Below are 19,546 nucleotides of genomic sequence, written 5' to 3'. Positions count from 1 at the left end.
ATTTAATAAAATTCGCGTGATTTGGAATAAAACGAATCAAATCCGAATTAAGTTAAAAACTGATGTTTTAAAAACAGGCACCACAGGCTCAACAAGGCTGCTCTCCTTCCTGTTGTCACAACATGGTGCAACAACATTTACATTTAATTCATCTTCATTTTGGTGCCTAAATTCAAGCCCTTATTTTCAAAACGTAGTTGGAGAAAAGCTCTGTACAGAGGCTGGTAATTAGGTTTTATGCAGAATAAGTGCAAATAAAAACACTATAGCAGTGCTGCGAAACGAGTAAATCAGAGGATTGTGGGTAAAAACACAAGAATATCACGATTTTTTTGTGTTTGGTTTTTGGTTCAACCCGATTGGGTCCCTTTCTACACATTTGGGCCCTTCCATCACTCAAATTATGCAATCTATACCTCGGGGAATATAATTGTGAATCACGTGGACGTGACCGAGCGTGTGTGGGGGGTTTCGTTGAGAGGATGAGAAATTGGTCACTTCGTGTTGACCAACAGAGGTGACCACCGCAGGACAGAGAGAGGAGAGAGAGAGAGAAGCGGACACATAGAAGACAGAAGGACGCAGCAGCAGCAGTGAACACTGGGAGCAAACTGGCCCTCAAACATGGCAGAAGGTATGTTGGGAGCCTTTGTGGAAGTCATCTCTGGGAGTGGTTTTCTGGATGGGGCCGGGTGTCCTTGTATTGTTTTTTAGGTTTTTACAGAGGAGGGGGGGGGTTCTTCAGTTGAAAAAAAAAAATCGTCCCTGTGACCCCCCTCCTCACCCCCTCATTGTTTAGGGGGAATAGGTTGCCAGCCCCCTTTTGTTTACCTCCCCTCTCCCGCTTTCCCTCTCGCTGCGCAGTTTCTGCTTTTCACTGCATTTTGCATGAAAGTGGCGATCTGTGAGGATTACCCAGCTTGAGGGCAACACAGAGAGAGGAAAGAAGAGAGAGAGAGAAAAAAAAAGAAAAAGCGAAGAGGATACTGTAGCTTGGGTGGCTTGGCTGATTTTGACTCAAGGCACAAGTGAAGACATGGGCTCCGTTTCAAACCAGGAATTCCCAGGTGGAGTAACCAAAAAACAAGACGAAACTGACGTTTCGCTTTTTTCTTTCTTTTCTTTTTTAAATTAAGTTGTCTTGTGATGGAGTGTCTATCTGATTACAGGGAGCATTTTTTTTAAAGGGCATTGTTCACACACGTGATCCGTGTGCGCACCAACGCGTTAATTTAACTATCCTGCAACCTGCAAGATTATTTTTGCGCACAGGAAAGACGACACTGTGTTTATCTGTTTTTACAATAGCTCAGTCATGATTTCATCTCAGATTAAGCTGAACAGCCTCATCTCGTCGCTGCGTTCGTCTCATTGATCCATATTGATTGGTGATGCAGCAACGCGAGGAGAAAGTTTACACACCTAGTTGAAATTACGCACATTTTTGGATGCGTTTGTATGTTGTTTTAAAACCTTATCATCGTGTTGGCAGAAGTACGAACATGTTTTGTTTGTTTTGGGTTTTTTTTTTCTAATTGCGTACACTTTCCCCCCCCTTTCTTTCTCCGTGCAGGAGTGTGTAAGACCGAGGAGGATGAGGGACCGAGCACCGAGGAGGACTCGCAGGCTTTCCGCGGGGTCGGCGTGTGCAAATGGTTCAACGTCCGCATGGGCTTCGGCTTCCTGTCCATGACCAGCCGAGAGGGAGTGCCCCTGGACGAACCGGTTGATGTGTTCGTCCATCAGGTAGGACCGCTTTCCGCCCTGAGGGCAAACACCGATATGAAGCTACCTGAATAACTTGTGCAAAAGTGTCAAAAAGTGTGTAAAGAGTATCGAGTGGCCTATGTTTCCTCACCAGCCCACCTGTTTCTAATACAGCTTGATTAATTTAGGGGTTCCTCCCTCCAAGTCTTGGAAAGTACGCATGAATGTCTCAGTAACCTTTTATAAAACCCGAAAAAATACGATTTGCATTAAAGACTGCAAGAGCAACCCTCTATCAGCGGCTGTTGTTGTACACTAAATGAACATAGATACGAGCAGTTTGCACTGATCCAGGTTTGGGTGCCTTTTCTCTGGCAGCAGTGTGGTGGGTGTTTCTCCCTCAGGGGGAACACGTGTTGCAGCCAGAGGAAGAGCTGCGGGGCTCCCTCATGGCGGTGCTCAGAGGGACACTGATATCATTAATGTGATGGAGTGAGGTTAGAGCCAGCACATGTTTTCAGAAGACATGGATGTTTTTAAAATCATAGATAAGCTACAATATAGTGTGAGCTGCCTGAATAGAGGTCCTGTGAAAGAGGGGGGGAAAGAGTAATTGATCCCCTTCTGAAGCATCCCAAGAGAGATGTAGTTTACCTGGCATTAGAAAAGTTTTTTTTTTTTTTTAAATGATCCAAAAGGTTTGGGCTGACTTTAATGATTATTGATCTCTGGTTATGGTTAAAACACCCTCATTACACGAAAAATTCTGTGTTTTTTTGCCTTGGAAACCACTTTACTTGATGTACTTACACCAGGTTACCTGCATGTTGAACATGGTCACACGTGTTGCTGCATAATCATCTTTTACTTTTTCTCTTCACTTAAACAAAACTTCATTCACCTTCTCATGTACAACTGGTGGTGGTGGTGGGAGGTATGGGGGGGGGGTTAGCATTTCCCCCTCCTACTTTCTCAGTGAGTGCCTCCATTGCTGTCTGATAAGATAAAGACTTAACATGTGAATGAGAGGAGTCCCCGCTCGCTGCTCATTCACCTCAAGGTTCCTGTCATAAAGAGATTAAAGGCTCTTTGCTGTCTGCTCAACCCCCTCTGAGCGTGTGTGGGGCGCCGCGTTACACCGGCTTTGAAGAGGAAAGGGTTGGCTTGTGTTAGGTGAATGTCCTCGTCCACACCGTGCCACCACTCAGGTTTAACTTTATTTGCAAGCACTATACATCCATGAAGTCGGGTCTAATGTCCACATTTCATTCTTATAAGCCTCTACACTTGGTTGAGCTCTGAACGCTCGAGCAGCTCTTACTCATCTCTGTCTTTCAGTTGTTTTCTTTCTGCTCATGATGCTACAAATGGAGGGATTCCTTTGTTCCGAGCAGCCGTTGTAACCGAAATGTTGTTTGACTGTACACAGGAAGTTAGCGGCAGATTGGAAACCAGAAAATGAGTTTAACGGGGGACAGAAACAGTTTGGTGTTCCAGCACAGAGAGTAAAAAAAGAAATAATATAATGCAAACTGTCATCATACCAGGCTTTAACAAAATCAAATTCAGTTGGAGTGCAAGTTTGAATGGATTAGTTTTCATCTATTTAATTAATCACCATCTATTTTGATAGTCGATGATCCATTTAAATCAAATTCTCTAATTTCTGTTTCTTAAATGTGAATATTTTCAGGTTTCTTGACCCCTCTATGACAGTAAACTAAATATCTCAAACACGACATCTGAGGACATCCTCCTGGGCTTCATGAGACCAATTTTCTGACATTTTATATACTAAACAACTAATTCATCGATCAAGGTTAATCCACAGTGAAAGTTGTCGCAAGTTGCAGCCCTAATCCAGCATCCAACCCCTGGTACCAGGTCAAAGTTGCAACTCTTACATCATACTTCAATTTAATCCACAAGAAATGCTTAGCCAACAACTTATTTCCCTCCTCGTCCCTATAAAAAGGTAGACACACGCGTGTCAATGATGGATGTTTAGGGGTTATGGCACCGTAAAGGGCCTCAACCCTAAAATTAGTGGCCGCGTGTCAAGGAAAATTAACTCCCAGGGTCCTTTGGCCTTTGTGCAGGTGGACAATAGAGCCATACATCCGAATGAAGCACCCCTCGGCCGTGACCGAGCCCCTCTTTGTCTCAGCAGCGGTCCCGCTATTGTCCCTCGCTACTCTGATGTCTTTCTCTGCCTCGCATGGCTTCCAGACACATTCTGGGCAGCGTTTACAGTAGACCACGCTAATGACCCCTCAACATCAGGTCCTTGAAGCGAAAGGCCCCACCCGGGTCTGTACCTGTGTTTGCGTATACATGAGAGAGAGAGTGTATGTATGTGTGTGGATAACGTGATGTGGGGCATGTGGCTGCTGAGGGTCCGTTATGGGGGTGGGGAAGGTCACACATGGGAGAGGAAGTGGGTTAACGGTCACCAGGGCAGAGAGGCCTGATGGGATTGGGGCTCTGCGTACGTCCATGTTGCCACTCAAATGTCATGGCTCACCAAACCCTGTGTCGTTGCTGCTCAGGAGTGTGCGGCAGATGCTCAACGTGGCAGGATTAGAGAAGATGGTGCTTTTGTTTGTTGTTGTTGTCATTGCAGAAAGCGTTGCTAGTATTCATCCCACTGGTGCTACTGGCTGTTTTAATAATGAGTCCAACGTACACTTTGAGGGCTTAGCTTTCCTTCCTTTTTGGTTGATTGATCCAAAGCTGCGTCTTTGTGAATTACTACCTGTATTTTTTTAAATGATAACCTATCATGAGGGAGTCTCCTGTTGGCTTTTGTTTTCCAGCAGACCCCAGATTTTGCTTTGAGAAGCTCAGTTAGATACCTGGTGGTTTTGGCAAACACAGAGCGCAGACTGTTATTCATAATGCGCAGATAAATGGGGGAAAAAAAGGGATTAACCTCTATCAAAACAAACCTACATCACGGATCCGTCTTCCCTAAGCCAACAGTCTGCTATAGTTGTGATAAGTTAATCACACAGTCGCACCAAGGGAATTTTAGAAAGGGGGTTCCCATGTTGTGTTAGCCACTCACTAGGTTTTATTCATCAAAACCGCACCACACCTTCCCTTCCATCACCTGTCTGTCCTAGAGACGGAAATGTTTCTGGAAAGACGCCAGTATAAAGAAGAGCCTCCATGAAGGTCATGTCAAGGAGGTAAAAACGAGGTGGAGAAGTGTTTACTCTGAGCATATCTGAATCACCAGTTCCATTGTTTCCTCCACTGTTGATTAATTAAGCAAGCACGCCTCACAAATGTTTCCGTTCATCCGACACACCACAAAATGAAACCATCATGTTTCTTTCACAAAAACAGATGTCATGTATTCAAACACTGGAATCAAAGGGAGTTATCAATCATTAGCGCTTTACCTCAACTTTTATCTTGGACGTCTTTCTGCCAAACAACTATCCAAGGAATGTCACCCTGACCCCCCAACCTCCCAGAGAAGCCACGCTGCCTTCTCACCCCACCCCCAACCGTAGTACTAAGCCCTGCATCCTGCAGTTTAGGGTTAGTGGTGGTGGTCAGTGTGTTAGTGGAGCTTTGTGATGTGGGTGGGAAGAGGGGATGGGGTGGGGGCAGCGGTGTGGAATGCTGTTCCTCTGGAGGGGGGGATGGGTTGAAGGTTATCCTCGTCAGATTTACCACTCAAACACAGCAAAAAAAAAAAAAAAAAAGACAAAGCAGCCTCAAGGCATTAGTGGCTTTTATGCTGGGCAGTATGTATGCTGACTGATGGGTAGAGTGGGAACCGCAAGCTTTGTAGAGCTTGTTTGTTTATCAGGTGAGACATAATGATCAACTTAAAATTCCACATACCTGATAAGAGCTATCAGGCTCTGATGGTATCAAGCAGTGAAGAATAGAGGGGGCTTTCTCTCAAGGGTCAAAGTATCCACAAGCTCAGTGTGGAGGTGATTTGGTAACTGGTCGTGTATTATGGCAAGTTTTGGGAAATCAAATTTCATTACATATATCCATCTAATAATTATCTGCTGTCTGTGTGTGATGGGTACAAGAAAACATTCATTTATCCCTTTGTGGTTTTAGTCTTCCTGTCTTAATTATTAGGCCTTAAGTCAGGTTAAAACTGGAGTTCCCCAAACTCCAAACAGTAATTTTGACGTGGAACCCTCTCCCTATGTCGTCTTCCAGAGCAAGTTGCACATGGATGGCTTCCGCAGCCTGAAGGAGGGTGAGGCGGTTGAGTTTTCCTACAAGAAGTCATCGAAGGGCCTGGAGTCGCAGAGAGTTACTGGACCGGATGGCATCCACTGTGTGGGCAGCGAAAGGAGACCCAAAGGCAAGAAGGTCCAGAAGCGACGTTCAAAGGGTGATAGGTAAGCAGAAATGGACTGTGAAATAACGTGGAATACATATAAGTGTTGTTTTGGTGTAAAGCAAACTGTGGGAATCAGTGCAGTGCAAAAATTTTAGTGCAGAATTTCATTGTGGGGTTCAGGGTTTGTACAACATCTTGAAAGTTTGGATAATGAATTCCCATATATTTTTTGAAAATGCCTGACTGGTGTTTCATCTACTCAATTGATTATGTAAACCAAAAAACACTTTCAATATTTAATAAAGTGATATGGTCTTCATATTTGTTTGTCTCCTGGTGCTCACACAGGACGTGGAGCAAAGGGAACCAGAGCTAGATTGATTAAACATAGTATCAAAATATGAACACCTGGTGGACAATACAGATTGATTGTGTAGATGTGAAAGCATTCTTCCAACTTTATTTTCTGCAATGGGATTCATCGAATCAACTAGATGTGATGGTAAAGGCTTTGAGAGTCAGGAAAATTTGGGTAAGGTACCTTGAAAGTGCTTAAATGTGCTTGAATTTTACTCTTATAAAATCTGTAAGAATCTACAGAACACTTAAATGTTCAGAGATCATTGGTTTTCATTGGACAGTGGAAGATTATGCACCTTTTTACATTTAGGTGCCCAGAAGCTTTATTTTCAGTGGTCCACAAACGGTCACAGTGTCCACTTTGGAACACATGAACAATGATGTTTTAGTTGCTCCCCATTTTCCTTCCTCTTCCTTGATCCCAACCCCCACCTCAAGCACTAGCAAGGGTCACACCAGCAGGCTTGACGTGTGACCTGGATCAATAACTGTTTAAATCTGCTGGCCCCTGGTGAATTCACACCCACTGACTCCCTCTTCCTAAACCTCGATCTACCAATGTAATATGTAACTCCAAAGCCAAACTAATAACTACAGAAATCACAATGTGAAAAAGTTTGTAGGTAATTCTAACACCGTTTATGGTTACAAATGTTGCCAACTCAAAGTGATAGGAGCAGCCATGAGCATGGCATACTACTGCAAAAGCAACCTGAACCTGTACATAATCCTTTGAAAAGAGCTATTTCCTCAAGTTATTAACAATGAGCGAAAACTTAGCAATCTATCTGCAATTACATCTTTTTACTCAAACATCTCTTCAGAGGATGTTCTAGAGTTCCATGCCAAGGACCAATGTCCCTCCCTCCACAAAACAAGGACCAAGAGGGCCTTGATTTCTTTTTTGGTAATTCTTTGGATAGCAATATAGCGCGGGGTTAGAGGTGTATCAACTTCACCCTCCTGTCACTTGTGATTAGAGCCAGAGAGTAGTCAGTGTGAGAACAGAGATCATTACTGCCTCAAAGAGTCCTGGGAGGCCTGCTGTGGTTCAATAACTCTCCCTAGGCCACACTGATCCATTGATAAGATATCGTTCCCCTCAAGCGTATTCATTATGCAACACTGGATGGAGATTCATTGGGTTCGCACATGATTGATTGATCAGATTTATAACCAATAGTCAGATATCTTTAAGACAGGAGTGAGGAGTTTCATTCCAGTTGTTAGTTTCAGTCTTCATTTTATAGACCACCTTCTTGAGTGTGTGTGCATATATACGACTGAGGTTGGGGAAAAAGCTTCTGTCCATTTAATTGATAACAGATGTAAGAGCCTCGGCGAGGGGGTGAAAGGTCACCGTTGTCATAGCAACAGTGTATGAGTAAATGCAAGAAGGGTTGGGGGCTGGGATGGGATTGGAGGTTATAGAAGTGAGGAGAGGGGGGGCAGGGTTCAAAGGTCATTACTGCAGCTTTTTTAGACAAAGGGACCACTTCCCTTTCCCTCCTGATGGATGCTGATGTAGGGAGCTTCTGTGATGTGACGGTATAGACCTTGACACCACCCCAACGGCCACTGCCACAAAGCCAAACTGACCCCCGGGCAACCGCACTGTTCAAACCTCATCTGCCGCCACAATGGTGGCAGCGGGTCCGCTGTGGCACAGGCTGATCGCCCCACGCCCACCATCCATCTGTCTTACGCCCCTGCACGCGTGGCCATTCTATAGCTGATGTCCAAACAGAGGTGGCCGATGGCACCCCTTGATGGTTCCTGCTGATCCCTCACGGTGTGCATTTCTAGTTCAATGGCAATGAAAGGGATGTTTTACTTTGATACAATGGAGCGCAACGGGAAGTTTTTGGCAGTGACAAACTGACAAATAGCACAAGCTGTTCACGATACCCAGAGATAATGAGTCGTGGGCGATCTGAGGTTTAGATTGGGAATGATTTTGAGCATATCGACTATGTTTTTCTGGCAAAGTGCACAGACTGATGCATTAGATTGTTTGTTTCTTAATTATAATATTGAACATCAAATATTAACATGTAGATCTGTGCTACATGAACATACCAATTAAGAGATGACGCTAAGTAGCTTGTTATGTTTCTTTGACAAATTTGCTTTATGTGGCTCTTGGGTGAAGCACTGTAAAAAGTGTGAGTTGAAGCTAGCAACATGGAGGATAAGGAACTTTGGGAAAAGACCCATCTTCAATGCAGTATTGTCTTTTAATGGTACAAATGGAGAGATTTGGTATTTCAAATCTGGCTATAGTTGACAAGGCATTTCCAAATTGAGAGAAAAGGTTGCAGCTTGCGTCGGAAATGAAATTATGTAAATTGTGATATTATTTTTTGGGCAGATTGCTCACCCCCAGAGCCATGGTTACCATAACAATACAAGAACCATGGAAAATAGGAGCCCTCCAACGTAATTATTGCGTTTCTGTAGTCCACTTAACTTTACAGAAAGCCCTACTAGTGCAAAGGTTGATCAGAAGTTTATCTAACTTGTGGTTGTAATTTTTGACCATCTAAGAAGCACGGTATGTTCTGAGATGTTTTGACCTGGTGTGTTCTTCCAGAGAGCAATGTGGTTGGTGTGTGACCTGGAATGCCCTTCCTAGATGTATGACCAGAGGTAACCTAAGTATTCCAGGTGAAATGTTGCCATCTAGTGGCAAACAGATGCAATTTAAAACACCCTCAGCCTCTCAAATGTGCTTTGCTATCTAGGACTTCATTTGGATGTGTTTTCTTTGCCATTCATGACAATAACTGAAGAGTTTTGAATTTTTGACTATTTGCTGGACAAAAGAAGCAATTTGAAAGGGAACGTTGGGAAGAGCCTTTTCTTTTGTTATCAAAATCTACTCAACCTAAAAAATAGTTGGCTCTCTGGTGGCCAACCCAAAGTGTTTCACATTTGACGACCTGCAAATGAGACTCAATAATCAACTATCTTTCCCTAGAATTGTCTACTTAAGCTGTAACAATTTAGCAATACACAACACACAAAGGTAATGACCATTTGGTAAATATAATTGAGTGTCAAGCAGCTAAAGAGCCAGGTCTTTCCCTGAAGAGTACTTGCAGCCCCTCCAAAAAAATCAGTGACTGCAGACTGAAGGTTAAATCACATCTGACTGAATGTTCTCTACTCGTGTAGGTGCTACAACTGCGGAGGCCTGGACCACCATGCCAAGGAATGCAAACTACCACCCCAGCCAAAGAAGTGCCATTTCTGCCAGAGCATCGACCACATGGTTGCCAACTGCCCAATCAAAGCACAACAGTCCTCACCAGGTTCTCAGGGAAAACCGTCCCCCTCGAAAGGAGACGAGGAGGAGCACAGCCACTCGGCACCGCCTCCCGAGGCCTCTGATTAAACGAGAAATCGGGCAACACTGACGCCGGGGAAGCACAGAGGCCAATCATACTGCTTTGATGGAGAGATGGGACACACGAGCCCCTTCCTCCCGTTGAAGCTGCTTTGGGAACTACCTCAGGTTAAAAAAAAATTGCTCATGAAGAATGTTGCTGAAGTTTTTTGTTTGTTTGTTTTCATTTGGTGTAACACTCAGGAATACTGCTGTATTATTGCACTCAGGACGCTTTTTAAATGTTTGAATCACTGCTGTTCTTTCAGGGATATGAGATTGTAGTGAGCAATGCCATATCACGGATTATCTTGATGAGTTTTTGTAGGATCTGTGTTTTCTGTTCATGTGATACTTTGCCTCCCCTGTGGGCGATGTACCTCTGGCATTATTGCTTAATACTCAGTGCATTTAGTATAGAACTACACTTTTGCTGCCTTACCATTTAGACTCCTTCCTGACTGTTACACCTCACTATCCGACAAGACAGAGACGTGACAGTTGGTACCTCTGTAATGAATGTTAGTTTGCATAGATAGAATGGGGAACGGGAGGGAAAACACATGGGATGGGTTTTAGGATCGAGCTATACGGAATGTATTGGCATCTGCCAATATTGCAGTTGACCATCCAGTAATCCTGGGGCCAAATGAATGTCAGACCAGAAGTGATTTACAGCTTTTGGTCAGAGTTATTTTTTGTCATTTCATTATTTTGGGCCAGATGTTTTGCTGGCTGTCTACCTCATCAGTGCATATTTGGTCTGCTACGAAAACCGTCATTCTAACCATTGATGGAAACCAAATATTCTCAGAATACAGCTATGGAGATTGTGATTTGAATTAGTATTAAATCATCAAATCCTTTTTGCACTACAGTATTTCCACAGCATCACCGTTTAACAAGCACCACAGCTGGATGTGGTCGGGTGTGGTCTGTTGTTCTTGGGGTGTGTGGTGTATCATGGTACTTTAACTCCATGTTACATCACACATCTCCTCAGACTGCCGGAAAAACACATCGTCTGGCGGCGAAAACCAGATCATTTGAATGATTGTAGGAGAAGGCTGAACCTGGAGAGGGCAGCAAAACATTGTTTTCAGTCTGGTGCTAAAGAAGACCTCATTCAGACCAAATCAGGTGTTGCAGCCATTAGCTGAGAGAACACAATTGGAAGAATGTCATTGTTTTGGTCCTGGATAGTACCTAGTTTCCTGCAACAAAATTGGGGTAAACAACTCTTCAACTGTTGCAGTGTTTCAGGCACCAAATAACATTACAATAGAGCAATTCAGTGGACCTCTGACCCTTTGTTCAGGTGTCTTTTTTTGGTCTATATAACTGAATCTCTTTCAGCTAGACACTGTCACCAAATGTTTTTAAGAAAACGTGACAAACTTCCATTGCAAGTATCATAAGTGTGGGCTATATTTACAGTTTCATTTTATACATTTAAAGTGACTTGAACAACAATACTGTTGACCAGCCAGTCTGATTGCCAGCTTAAGTGATTGTCCACTATACAGTGACACTGTGTTCACCTGATTTGATCTGAATGGGACCTCGAGTTACTCTTTGACCTCACTGGCAGATGAAGTGTGAGGTCGGTCCACTTTCCATCGACAGAATATTCTCATTTTATTTTATGCTGTGTGAAATGCTGCTGCTTTATGATTACCTCAACCTGGATTTGACAGAATTCTAACCAACATGATACTAAAACCAATACAATGTACATCACCACCTATGATAAGATAATTGAATGAGTTGAGTCCAGCTAGCTCTCCTCTTGATACTTGAATAAAATGAGGCAGAATCAACTATGATGTTGCCGGTGGGAAGGGCTGGTGTTTTTGTTTATATCCACTGTGATCCATTTCTAGGTAGTTATTTAAGACATTACCTCCCTATAACCCCCAGTAGGGTGATAGTTCAGGAACACCAAGCCTGCACGGAGGAGCATGTAGAGCTAGCTAGCTAATCAGCATTTTACTCCCGTTTTACAGGAGAAGCTGACAAGACTTTGTCACCCAATTAATATATATGTAAAATTATTCTAAAGCCTTTTTTAAAAAAAATCATACTACTTATTTATTTTCATCCAAGAGTGCTGCCGCTTCCTCTTTCTGCTACTGCTGAAGCCTCTCAGCAATCAATGGTAGACATCATAAAACTGCCAAACATCACTCAAAACTCCATATGACTTGAGAATATATTTGGGTAAACCATTTTCACCATCAAGGTACGTGTATTACTTTGTACATATGTGCTCGATAAATCAGTCACTGTCCTTTTTAATTCAATGCAGTACGAATACAGTATAGATTACAACCCAGGGGTAACAATATACAGTACATACTGTACAGGTACAGAGTATTATGAGGACTGACGAAAACTGTGAGTTTGTTTTATTTTCTTTGCCTTGTATGATTTCTTTTAAATTTTGTTTTGTTATTCTTATCTATGCCAAAACCAATGCAATGTTACTCTGCACTAATCATGTGTAAGATGCATTAATCTTTTTTATATTCAGTTTAATCTCTTTTGAATATATGTTCCATATTTTATATTTTATATATATTTTTCTTTTTACATTTTCATATACCACACAGTCAGTTGCTGGTCGGAAAAAGAAATACCTCCACTCTTTGGCTCATCTCAGGAAATGCCAATCTGAAAACTCAGGGAATACTTCAGATTGATTTGAAGGAGTCGAGGAGTGATTACTCAACACAAATGAGGGACAGAATGCTCGTCAGCATGACGTGAAGCATAGGAGAAAGTAAAATGCAACGGTTGTTCTTTTTACTTTTGAGAAAAATACTAACATCAAGGCAAAAAAGGCGATGATTACAAATGATGTGAAACAATTAAGTTGAGATTTTCAAGCTTTTTGAATCATATACTTTGTCAACTTTCCATGCATCCAGCGTGATGTTGATCTTTATATTTTCTCCTCTTTGACATAGCTTGCCATGATATATGATGTGAAGAAAATGTTCCACTATTATTGTATTTTTTCCTCTATAATCGTTGTAGATGGGGACGTAGTAGAATATTGTTAAAAGGGACTGGGGCTAGTAGTATATAATCCGGGGGTTGTCTCATCTTAACACATGGCCGATACGTGGTGTTTCAGACTATCAATGCTTTTGACAAAACGAATGTGTCGCTGATGACTCAAATATTGTTTCACACTTTGCCGTCTGGTGGTGTTTATACAAGTTTAAAAGTTGCAGAAGCAAACACTGTTTTGATAAATTCCACTCAGGATATGAAAGGATGAAAATACTGTTAAAAAGTAAGTGCTCTGATTAGATAGGATGGATAACCTTTCTGTGTATTTTTTTATGGTGAATTTACCACACTGATTGCATTGCCAGTGTTGTTTCCTCTGACTTGAACATTTTCCTTTTCACTCCATTTAAAAAGGGAAAAACATGAATGATTTATGTTATCGATCTTTAAAATCCATTGGTTTTACTCAACTGTCAAACACTTCACTGGATTCTGATACCCACTATTTAGATAAAGGTTGAATGAAAAAGTGTTTGTCTTATAATGTTTGCAATATTCTGCTGTACTAGGTGATGTTTTCAAAGTATTATTTGGAATCTAAAGTCCATGGAAAACATTCTGATTGCAACAAACCTGTTCGACCCCTTCTGTGGTGTGTTATTGTGATACGATTGTCGGGTGCTAGACGGGTTAGAGAAGACCTGTAAGAATATGTGCTCAGGGTAAAATGAAGCACATTAAAGCATCATGTACATCACAGTTTGCTTTATGTGATGCATCTTGTTTGTGACCATCAGCCATTAAATTTGTGATGTTGTATCTGATCAGATAAATGGCTAGAGCTACTTCCAAAAAAAAATGTGCATTTATTACTGATGAATGTATCAATGTTGACTGCCATAAAACTACAAACATCTTGATCCGTCTTATCTTGATTTAATGACTGTAGTTTGTCATTGATGAGCAGCATGTAGGCTTTTCAAAGTATTACTGTGATTTCTATATGTAAAGTTCTGCTCCATTTCCTAGTAAATATGTCAATATTCATGTGTCTTTTTATTGTCTTCCTGCTCTCAGACAAAGATTGACCACGAAACATTACAACTGACCATTTTGTCCCTTTTTCTTAGGCCAATTACCTTCAAAATACAAGTTCAGTGTCGTGGAGAAAGAGTTTACAATCATAGCTGTAAAAAAGTGAAAGGGAAACCTGATGCACAGGGCCAAACATCTTCACTGGATTATTCAGACGATATTATCATAGGTGTATTATGAACACGCTATCAATATTTCACTTCTTGGTAACATGGTTGTGAATATCACAATAATGGCTCATTACAAAGGATACATATGGTAGCAGACACATGCTCTTCTAATACTTGTCAAAATATGGTTTCCTACTGTTAGATAAAAAATATCTCTAAAGTCCTAATAAGTTTATTTTAATATGTATTATTGAAGCCTTTTCTACAACTTATAAACTATTTATAAAGTGGGCTCGATTAGAAAATAGTTCCTAGAATGTTAATGGTATAGTTGGTCAAGGTGAAGTTAATTCTACATGAAGGCATAGTTTAAACGCTCAACAGCTATATGTTTTGAATGTAAATGAGTTACCTATAATGAATCTAAAATAACTAGTACATATAACATTTAAATCTTTACATATATTGCAGAAAAAATATCAGCATTGTAGCTCTGTTGATTAATTGATCACTCAATACAAAGAAAATGAATTGCTAACAGCTGGTAGGCTAATAGATTGCTATTTACTGTCAAACAGATTCTCAGAAGATTACCTGCCTTTTTTGTAAACTGGAAATCTTTGAATTCAGGACTAACAAAACAAGACAACTGTGAAGATGTAATTTTTAGACATTTCCTGATAAACAAATGAATCACTAATGAAATATATGTCATTGCAGTACTACTTAAGTTCAGGAAAGTGGAAGTACAGTACATATAAAGGACATTTATAGTCATGCTTTGTGTATGACTAAGAAAGAAAGGTGGTGTGAATGAGAAACAAAGAAGTTCACAAGCTCTCAAAATACTATGCAGTAAGATGAAATGAAATACCAAATGAACAATCAGTTCCTCTTTTCTCTGCCTAGTTACCCTGTGAAATGACACATTCTTTTGTGAAACCGAAAGTACACCGCTCAAAACGGGTGCATATATGCACGTGCAAGGGATGTTAATGATTATTGGTGTTAATGTCTTTAAGCAATTAATCGCTATTAAGAATTTAACCGATTAAAAATGTCTTAAGAGATGGGCACAAATACATCAAAAAGCATCTTAAAATACCAGATTATAGATACTTGTTTTACAAATATATCCAAATAAAACACAAAATACTGATATAAGATATTAATTGTAATTTAAAAAAATACAAAGACACATGTTACACAAACTGACCACATTTTAGTCATTTAATCGCTTCAGTATTGGTTGGATTTTGTTGTCAGTTGTTGAACAGTGACAGATGGGCGATTCGTGATTGAAATTGAAAATTATTTTTTTTATTATTTTGTGTCACTTCATTAAAAATTCAGTGACTTTACCTTTATTTGATCTGTTCTTTTAGAACAAATGAAGCCAACCATTATGTCACAGCAAACATAGATCATGTCAGTGGACAAAACAGTTTTTTAAAGGAAAAACGTTCAACATATTTCACGTTATTGACGATTAATCGATTATCGATTAAAGAAATTGCTTAAAAGTTGCATCCCTAAATGAAAGTCAAGTGAAATGAGTCATATATTTGGGGACACACAATAAAATTTCAGATATGTCACAGAATAAACAATCAAATGAAACACTAAAATATCCCTGATCCTCATGTTAAGGTGTACACATCACCATGGTTACAGCTTAAGGCTGCCACTTCCGGTATTCATCCGCCGGGGTCGCTGTTCTCTGTTTACGTTTCAATGACACAACCTCATGGGGTAAAATCCAACATGGCCGCACATAAGGAGGAACGCTTTCACAACTGTCACTTCAAATGACAAACTATCATCGAGTTGTGGTTTTGTTTTTTTATAATTTGAGGTTCAGTCCGGTGTCGCGATGTGGCTGCCGCTCAGCACAGTCTGTTTAAGAAGCCCGACGGTCCGCGGAAGGAGCGTCGTCGCTGCCCTTTTAAAATGTTCAAGGCACAGGGCTAATGCTAATGTTTCTCTCTTCAGTCATTCAGCTGGACTTCGAGCGCAGACATGCACAGCTCTTCGCTACAGAAAACACGGGGACCCTTCTCAAGTCGTCCAGTAAGAGTCCCAGTCTAAATGAACATGAAGTGTGTTGTGTCATTCATGTACTGTCTCAACGTTAAAGCTAAGAGAAGAGGCTAATCTTTAAAATAGGTCAACCGGACGTATGTTTGCCAACCCAACCGCTTAGTCTTTGCTCTTAAAGTAAGTTTTTCTTGCAAAACTAAAGAGACTGTTTCATAAACCGTATAAAGCATTAAACTCACCCTTTTGTTGCTTGTCAATTAAGTTTTCTTCTTCGTCTCATTATTTTGACGTTGCACGCTGTAATTGGCTGTTTACGGCTCATTAACGGCCACGTGTATTTTTTCGGTATTATATGCGAAAGGATATCAAGACTGTAGCCTATTTGGCTGGTTTTCCAAATGTAGCCTAAGTTTGGTTGAATGCGAACACCTCAATTTAAAAAATAGCACACAGCTTCTTCATTAAACTTATCTATTAAGCCATCTGGTACTGTGTTTTATATGTGCCAGAGTTAGCCCTGGTTCTCCGATTAACAGTCATCACCAACTTGTTGATACATTTTGATTAATTAGATACATACCTATATGTCATGGTATGTGGGTAAATTAGGTGTTTCTAAAATGTCCCACAGCCACATATTTCACATTCAACATGTCCAACCAACTGTTTAAAATCCAGAGGTAATCAATTTACTGCAATATTAAACAGACAAAAGGAATAAAGCCCCTCATTTGAACAAACATTTTTGCCAGAGAAGTTAGCCTTCACATTTGTTTTTTCTGGTTGCCAGGTTGGAGAATGTAGATCTGCCCCCCCTTGGTGCAAACGACGTTCTGGTAAAAATGCTGGCAGCTCCAATCAACCCATCTGACATCAACATGATTCAAGGTATTTGTTGTGTTAGTCACCTCCACACCAGAAAAACAACAGGAGCAAGATAGCCAGGAATACAGAATGTATTTCTTTGTAAGGCATGAAGATCAGCTGTTTATCTGACAGTGTTTTTTCAGGTACTTATGCAATCCTGCCTGATCTGCCAGCTGTTGGGGGCAATGAGGGAGTTGCTCAGGTTGTTGAGGTGGGCAGCCAGGTGAAGTCCCTCAAAACAGGAGGCTGGGTCATCCCAAAAGATGCTGGTCTAGGTAAACTACAGCTTGAATCACACAAATCATTCCATATTTATTTCTCTGAACATGAAACCTTACAGAGTTTGTGCCTTTGTGTGAGTAGGGACATGGAGGACAGAGGCAGTGCTAGCTGAGAACGATGTCATCTCACTGCCGAATGACATTCCCTTGCTGTCTGCTGCCACACTGGGGGTGAACCCCTGCACTGCCCTCAGGATGCTCTCTGACTTTGAGGATCTCAAACCAGGTAAGAATAATAATAATAATAAAGATGTTTTTTAGCAGGTATGTTTCAAATGACCACTTACAAACACAAAACATATGTGACTTACAGAAGAAGTCTTAACTCCAGTCAGTAAAAATTAAAGCTGCCTTTATCAGGTTTATGGCGTGAACTTGCGCTCATCAACAGAACTATACAAGCTGGATTGCGCGATGACACCACACCCAATTAAAGTGCCAATAAAATAAATATCTGAATGCAGATTTAATGACCCAGTATTCCTGCCTAAATGATCTCTGCTAACATGACATTCTGTGCAGTAATCTTAGCCATTGTGTGACAGTTTCCCCTGATCTGCTGTCCTTGCAGGTGATTCTGTGATCCAGAACGCAGCCAACAGTGGAGTCGGGCAGGCTGTTATACAGATTGCTGCTGCCAGAGGAATAAACAGTATCAACGTCATCAGAGACAGGTGAACTCTTCATTGGGTATTGTGGGTAAATAACTGACTGAGAATAAAAAGAAAACATTTGATTTGATTTGATTGATTGATTGATTGATTGATTGATTGATTTATTCCCAAAAGTGACAGCGGGAGAGAGTTTTGCATGCAAGAATTTATGACCGTAATGAACTTCTTAATTGTGTTTTCTTTTCAAAAGGCCGGAGTTCACACAGCTCAGTGATAGGCTGAAGGCCATCGGAGCAACTCATGTGATTAAAGAAGAGACACTGCGGCGACCTGAGATTAAGGAACTTTTCAAGGTCTGTGGGTCTCATGCTGGTTAAGAGATATGGTCATGTGGCTATAATCAATAAGGAGAGTCTCAAAATAACTTTTTTTTTTTTTTTTTAAAAAGATTTGTCCGAGGCCTAAACTGGCATTGAATGGAGTTGGAGGCAAGAGTGCAACGGAACTGCTCCGTCATCTGCAGTAAGAATACTGACTGATCTAATATCTGACACTGAAGAGAAATCTGATACTGAAATCACACGTTCCCACGTCTTCCAGGTCTGGAGGATCTATGGTGACATATGGAGGGATGGCCAAACAGCCAGTTACCATCCCTGTGGTAAGATGAAACCTCCTAATTTAACATTTCTCAGAGACAGTCTTTCTCTTAACACACCTAATAAACTCGTTCCCTCCAGAGCGCTCTCATTTTCAAGGACGTGAAGGTTCGGGGATTTTGGGTCACACAGTGGAAGAAAGATCACTCAAAAGGTGAGTCAGCCTGGACTCTTTAATACATCAAGAGACCCACATAAGTCTTTCATTATGAATTTAATGAGACTTTTCTCCTCAGATGAAAGGGCATTTAGAATAATGCTGGATGAGCTGTGCAACCTCATCAAACAGGGGAAGCTCACAGCTCCCGCCTGCACCGAAGTGAGCCTCCAAGACTACGGCAAAGCTCTGGACGCAGCCATGCAGCCTTTCACTTCCGCTAAACAGGTCCTGATCATGTGAATGCACTCATCGACTAATCACTACGCTGTCATGACCCAAGTGTACAAACTTTAATAAATGTGTCTTCACCGCTGGCTCAAAGTCCAGCACATGTCACGTTATGAGTTATGAGTTCACTGACAGTAATTAAAGGCTCATTAAATCTTTATATAACGATATGGGATAGCTGGAAGTCATTTAGAACCCAGATAATGCAGCTTTATCTGAAATCTTTAGTAACAGATTGAATTGTTCCTGTTAAGTTATATGAGTGCAATCGATGTGAATCAACAGATTTACTGTTGCGATAAAACTGGTATTCACAGTGCATTTATTCTTGCTGTTAAAATAGCATTCAGCTAATAAACGACTGCTTTAGACATTTCTGGTTTTATTACGTAGATACATTAGAATAGAAGGGAAAGCTTCAAGGAGAGAAACACTTAAGAGAAGTCTGAATTTGACCCAGAACATCACTTTTACATGCCATGTCCTTTTTCTCTCTTGAGCCACATGATTGCCACATAGTCTCTCTAATGACTGGAAATGAGATATTCAACCAGTACCAATAAACCACGTTAAAGAGGCCGCACCAATCACAAGATTGCTGAAGCCAAAGGTTGCTTTTTTTCCCCTGCTTAAGTACATCTAGTGCGTGACTCACTTAAATCATAGATATCATATAATTTAAAACGTGACTGTGAAAT

General features: G+C 41.0%; 2 protein-coding genes across 4 annotated transcripts; both read left to right on the top strand.

The window, feature by feature from the left end:
• Nucleotides 1-487: 487 nt before the first annotated feature.
• On the top strand, nt 488-13,839 carry si:ch1073-284b18.2 (protein lin-28 homolog A). Of its 3 annotated transcripts, none has more exons than XM_037073037.1 (4): nt 488-634; nt 1,574-1,746; nt 5,902-6,086; nt 9,566-13,839. In XM_037073037.1, the coding sequence occupies exons 1-4, from the start codon at nt 625-627 to the stop codon at nt 9,783-9,785; spliced, it is 588 nt and encodes a 195-aa protein (XP_036928932.1). In that variant the 5' UTR covers nt 488-624; the 3' UTR covers nt 9,786-13,839. The 3 variants fall into 3 exon arrangements, with proteins under 3 accessions (XP_036928932.1, XP_036928930.1, XP_036928933.1); XM_037073035.1 differs by lacking the exon at nt 488-634 and adding an exon at nt 833-1,067; XM_037073038.1 differs by lacking the exon at nt 488-634 and adding an exon at nt 1,150-1,456.
• A 1,829-nt stretch (nt 13,840-15,668) lies between these two features.
• mecr (mitochondrial trans-2-enoyl-CoA reductase) lies at nt 15,669-19,219 on the top strand. The gene is made up of 10 exons (XM_037073030.1): nt 15,669-16,069; nt 16,830-16,927; nt 17,050-17,181; nt 17,270-17,413; nt 17,759-17,861; nt 18,052-18,154; nt 18,250-18,323; nt 18,402-18,462; nt 18,542-18,614; nt 18,697-19,219. The coding sequence occupies exons 1-10, from the start codon at nt 15,873-15,875 to the stop codon at nt 18,858-18,860; spliced, it is 1,149 nt and encodes a 382-aa protein (XP_036928925.1). The 5' UTR covers nt 15,669-15,872; the 3' UTR covers nt 18,861-19,219.
• The last annotated feature ends 327 nt before the right edge of the window (nt 19,220-19,546 follow it).

Source organism: Acanthopagrus latus, chromosome 17 (genome assembly GCF_904848185.1).
Source record: "Acanthopagrus latus isolate v.2019 chromosome 17, fAcaLat1.1, whole genome shotgun sequence".
In the NCBI taxonomy this organism is placed as follows: Eukaryota; Metazoa; Chordata; class Actinopteri; order Spariformes; family Sparidae; genus Acanthopagrus; species Acanthopagrus latus.
This window is presented reverse-complemented; position numbering and strand designations above follow the sequence as displayed.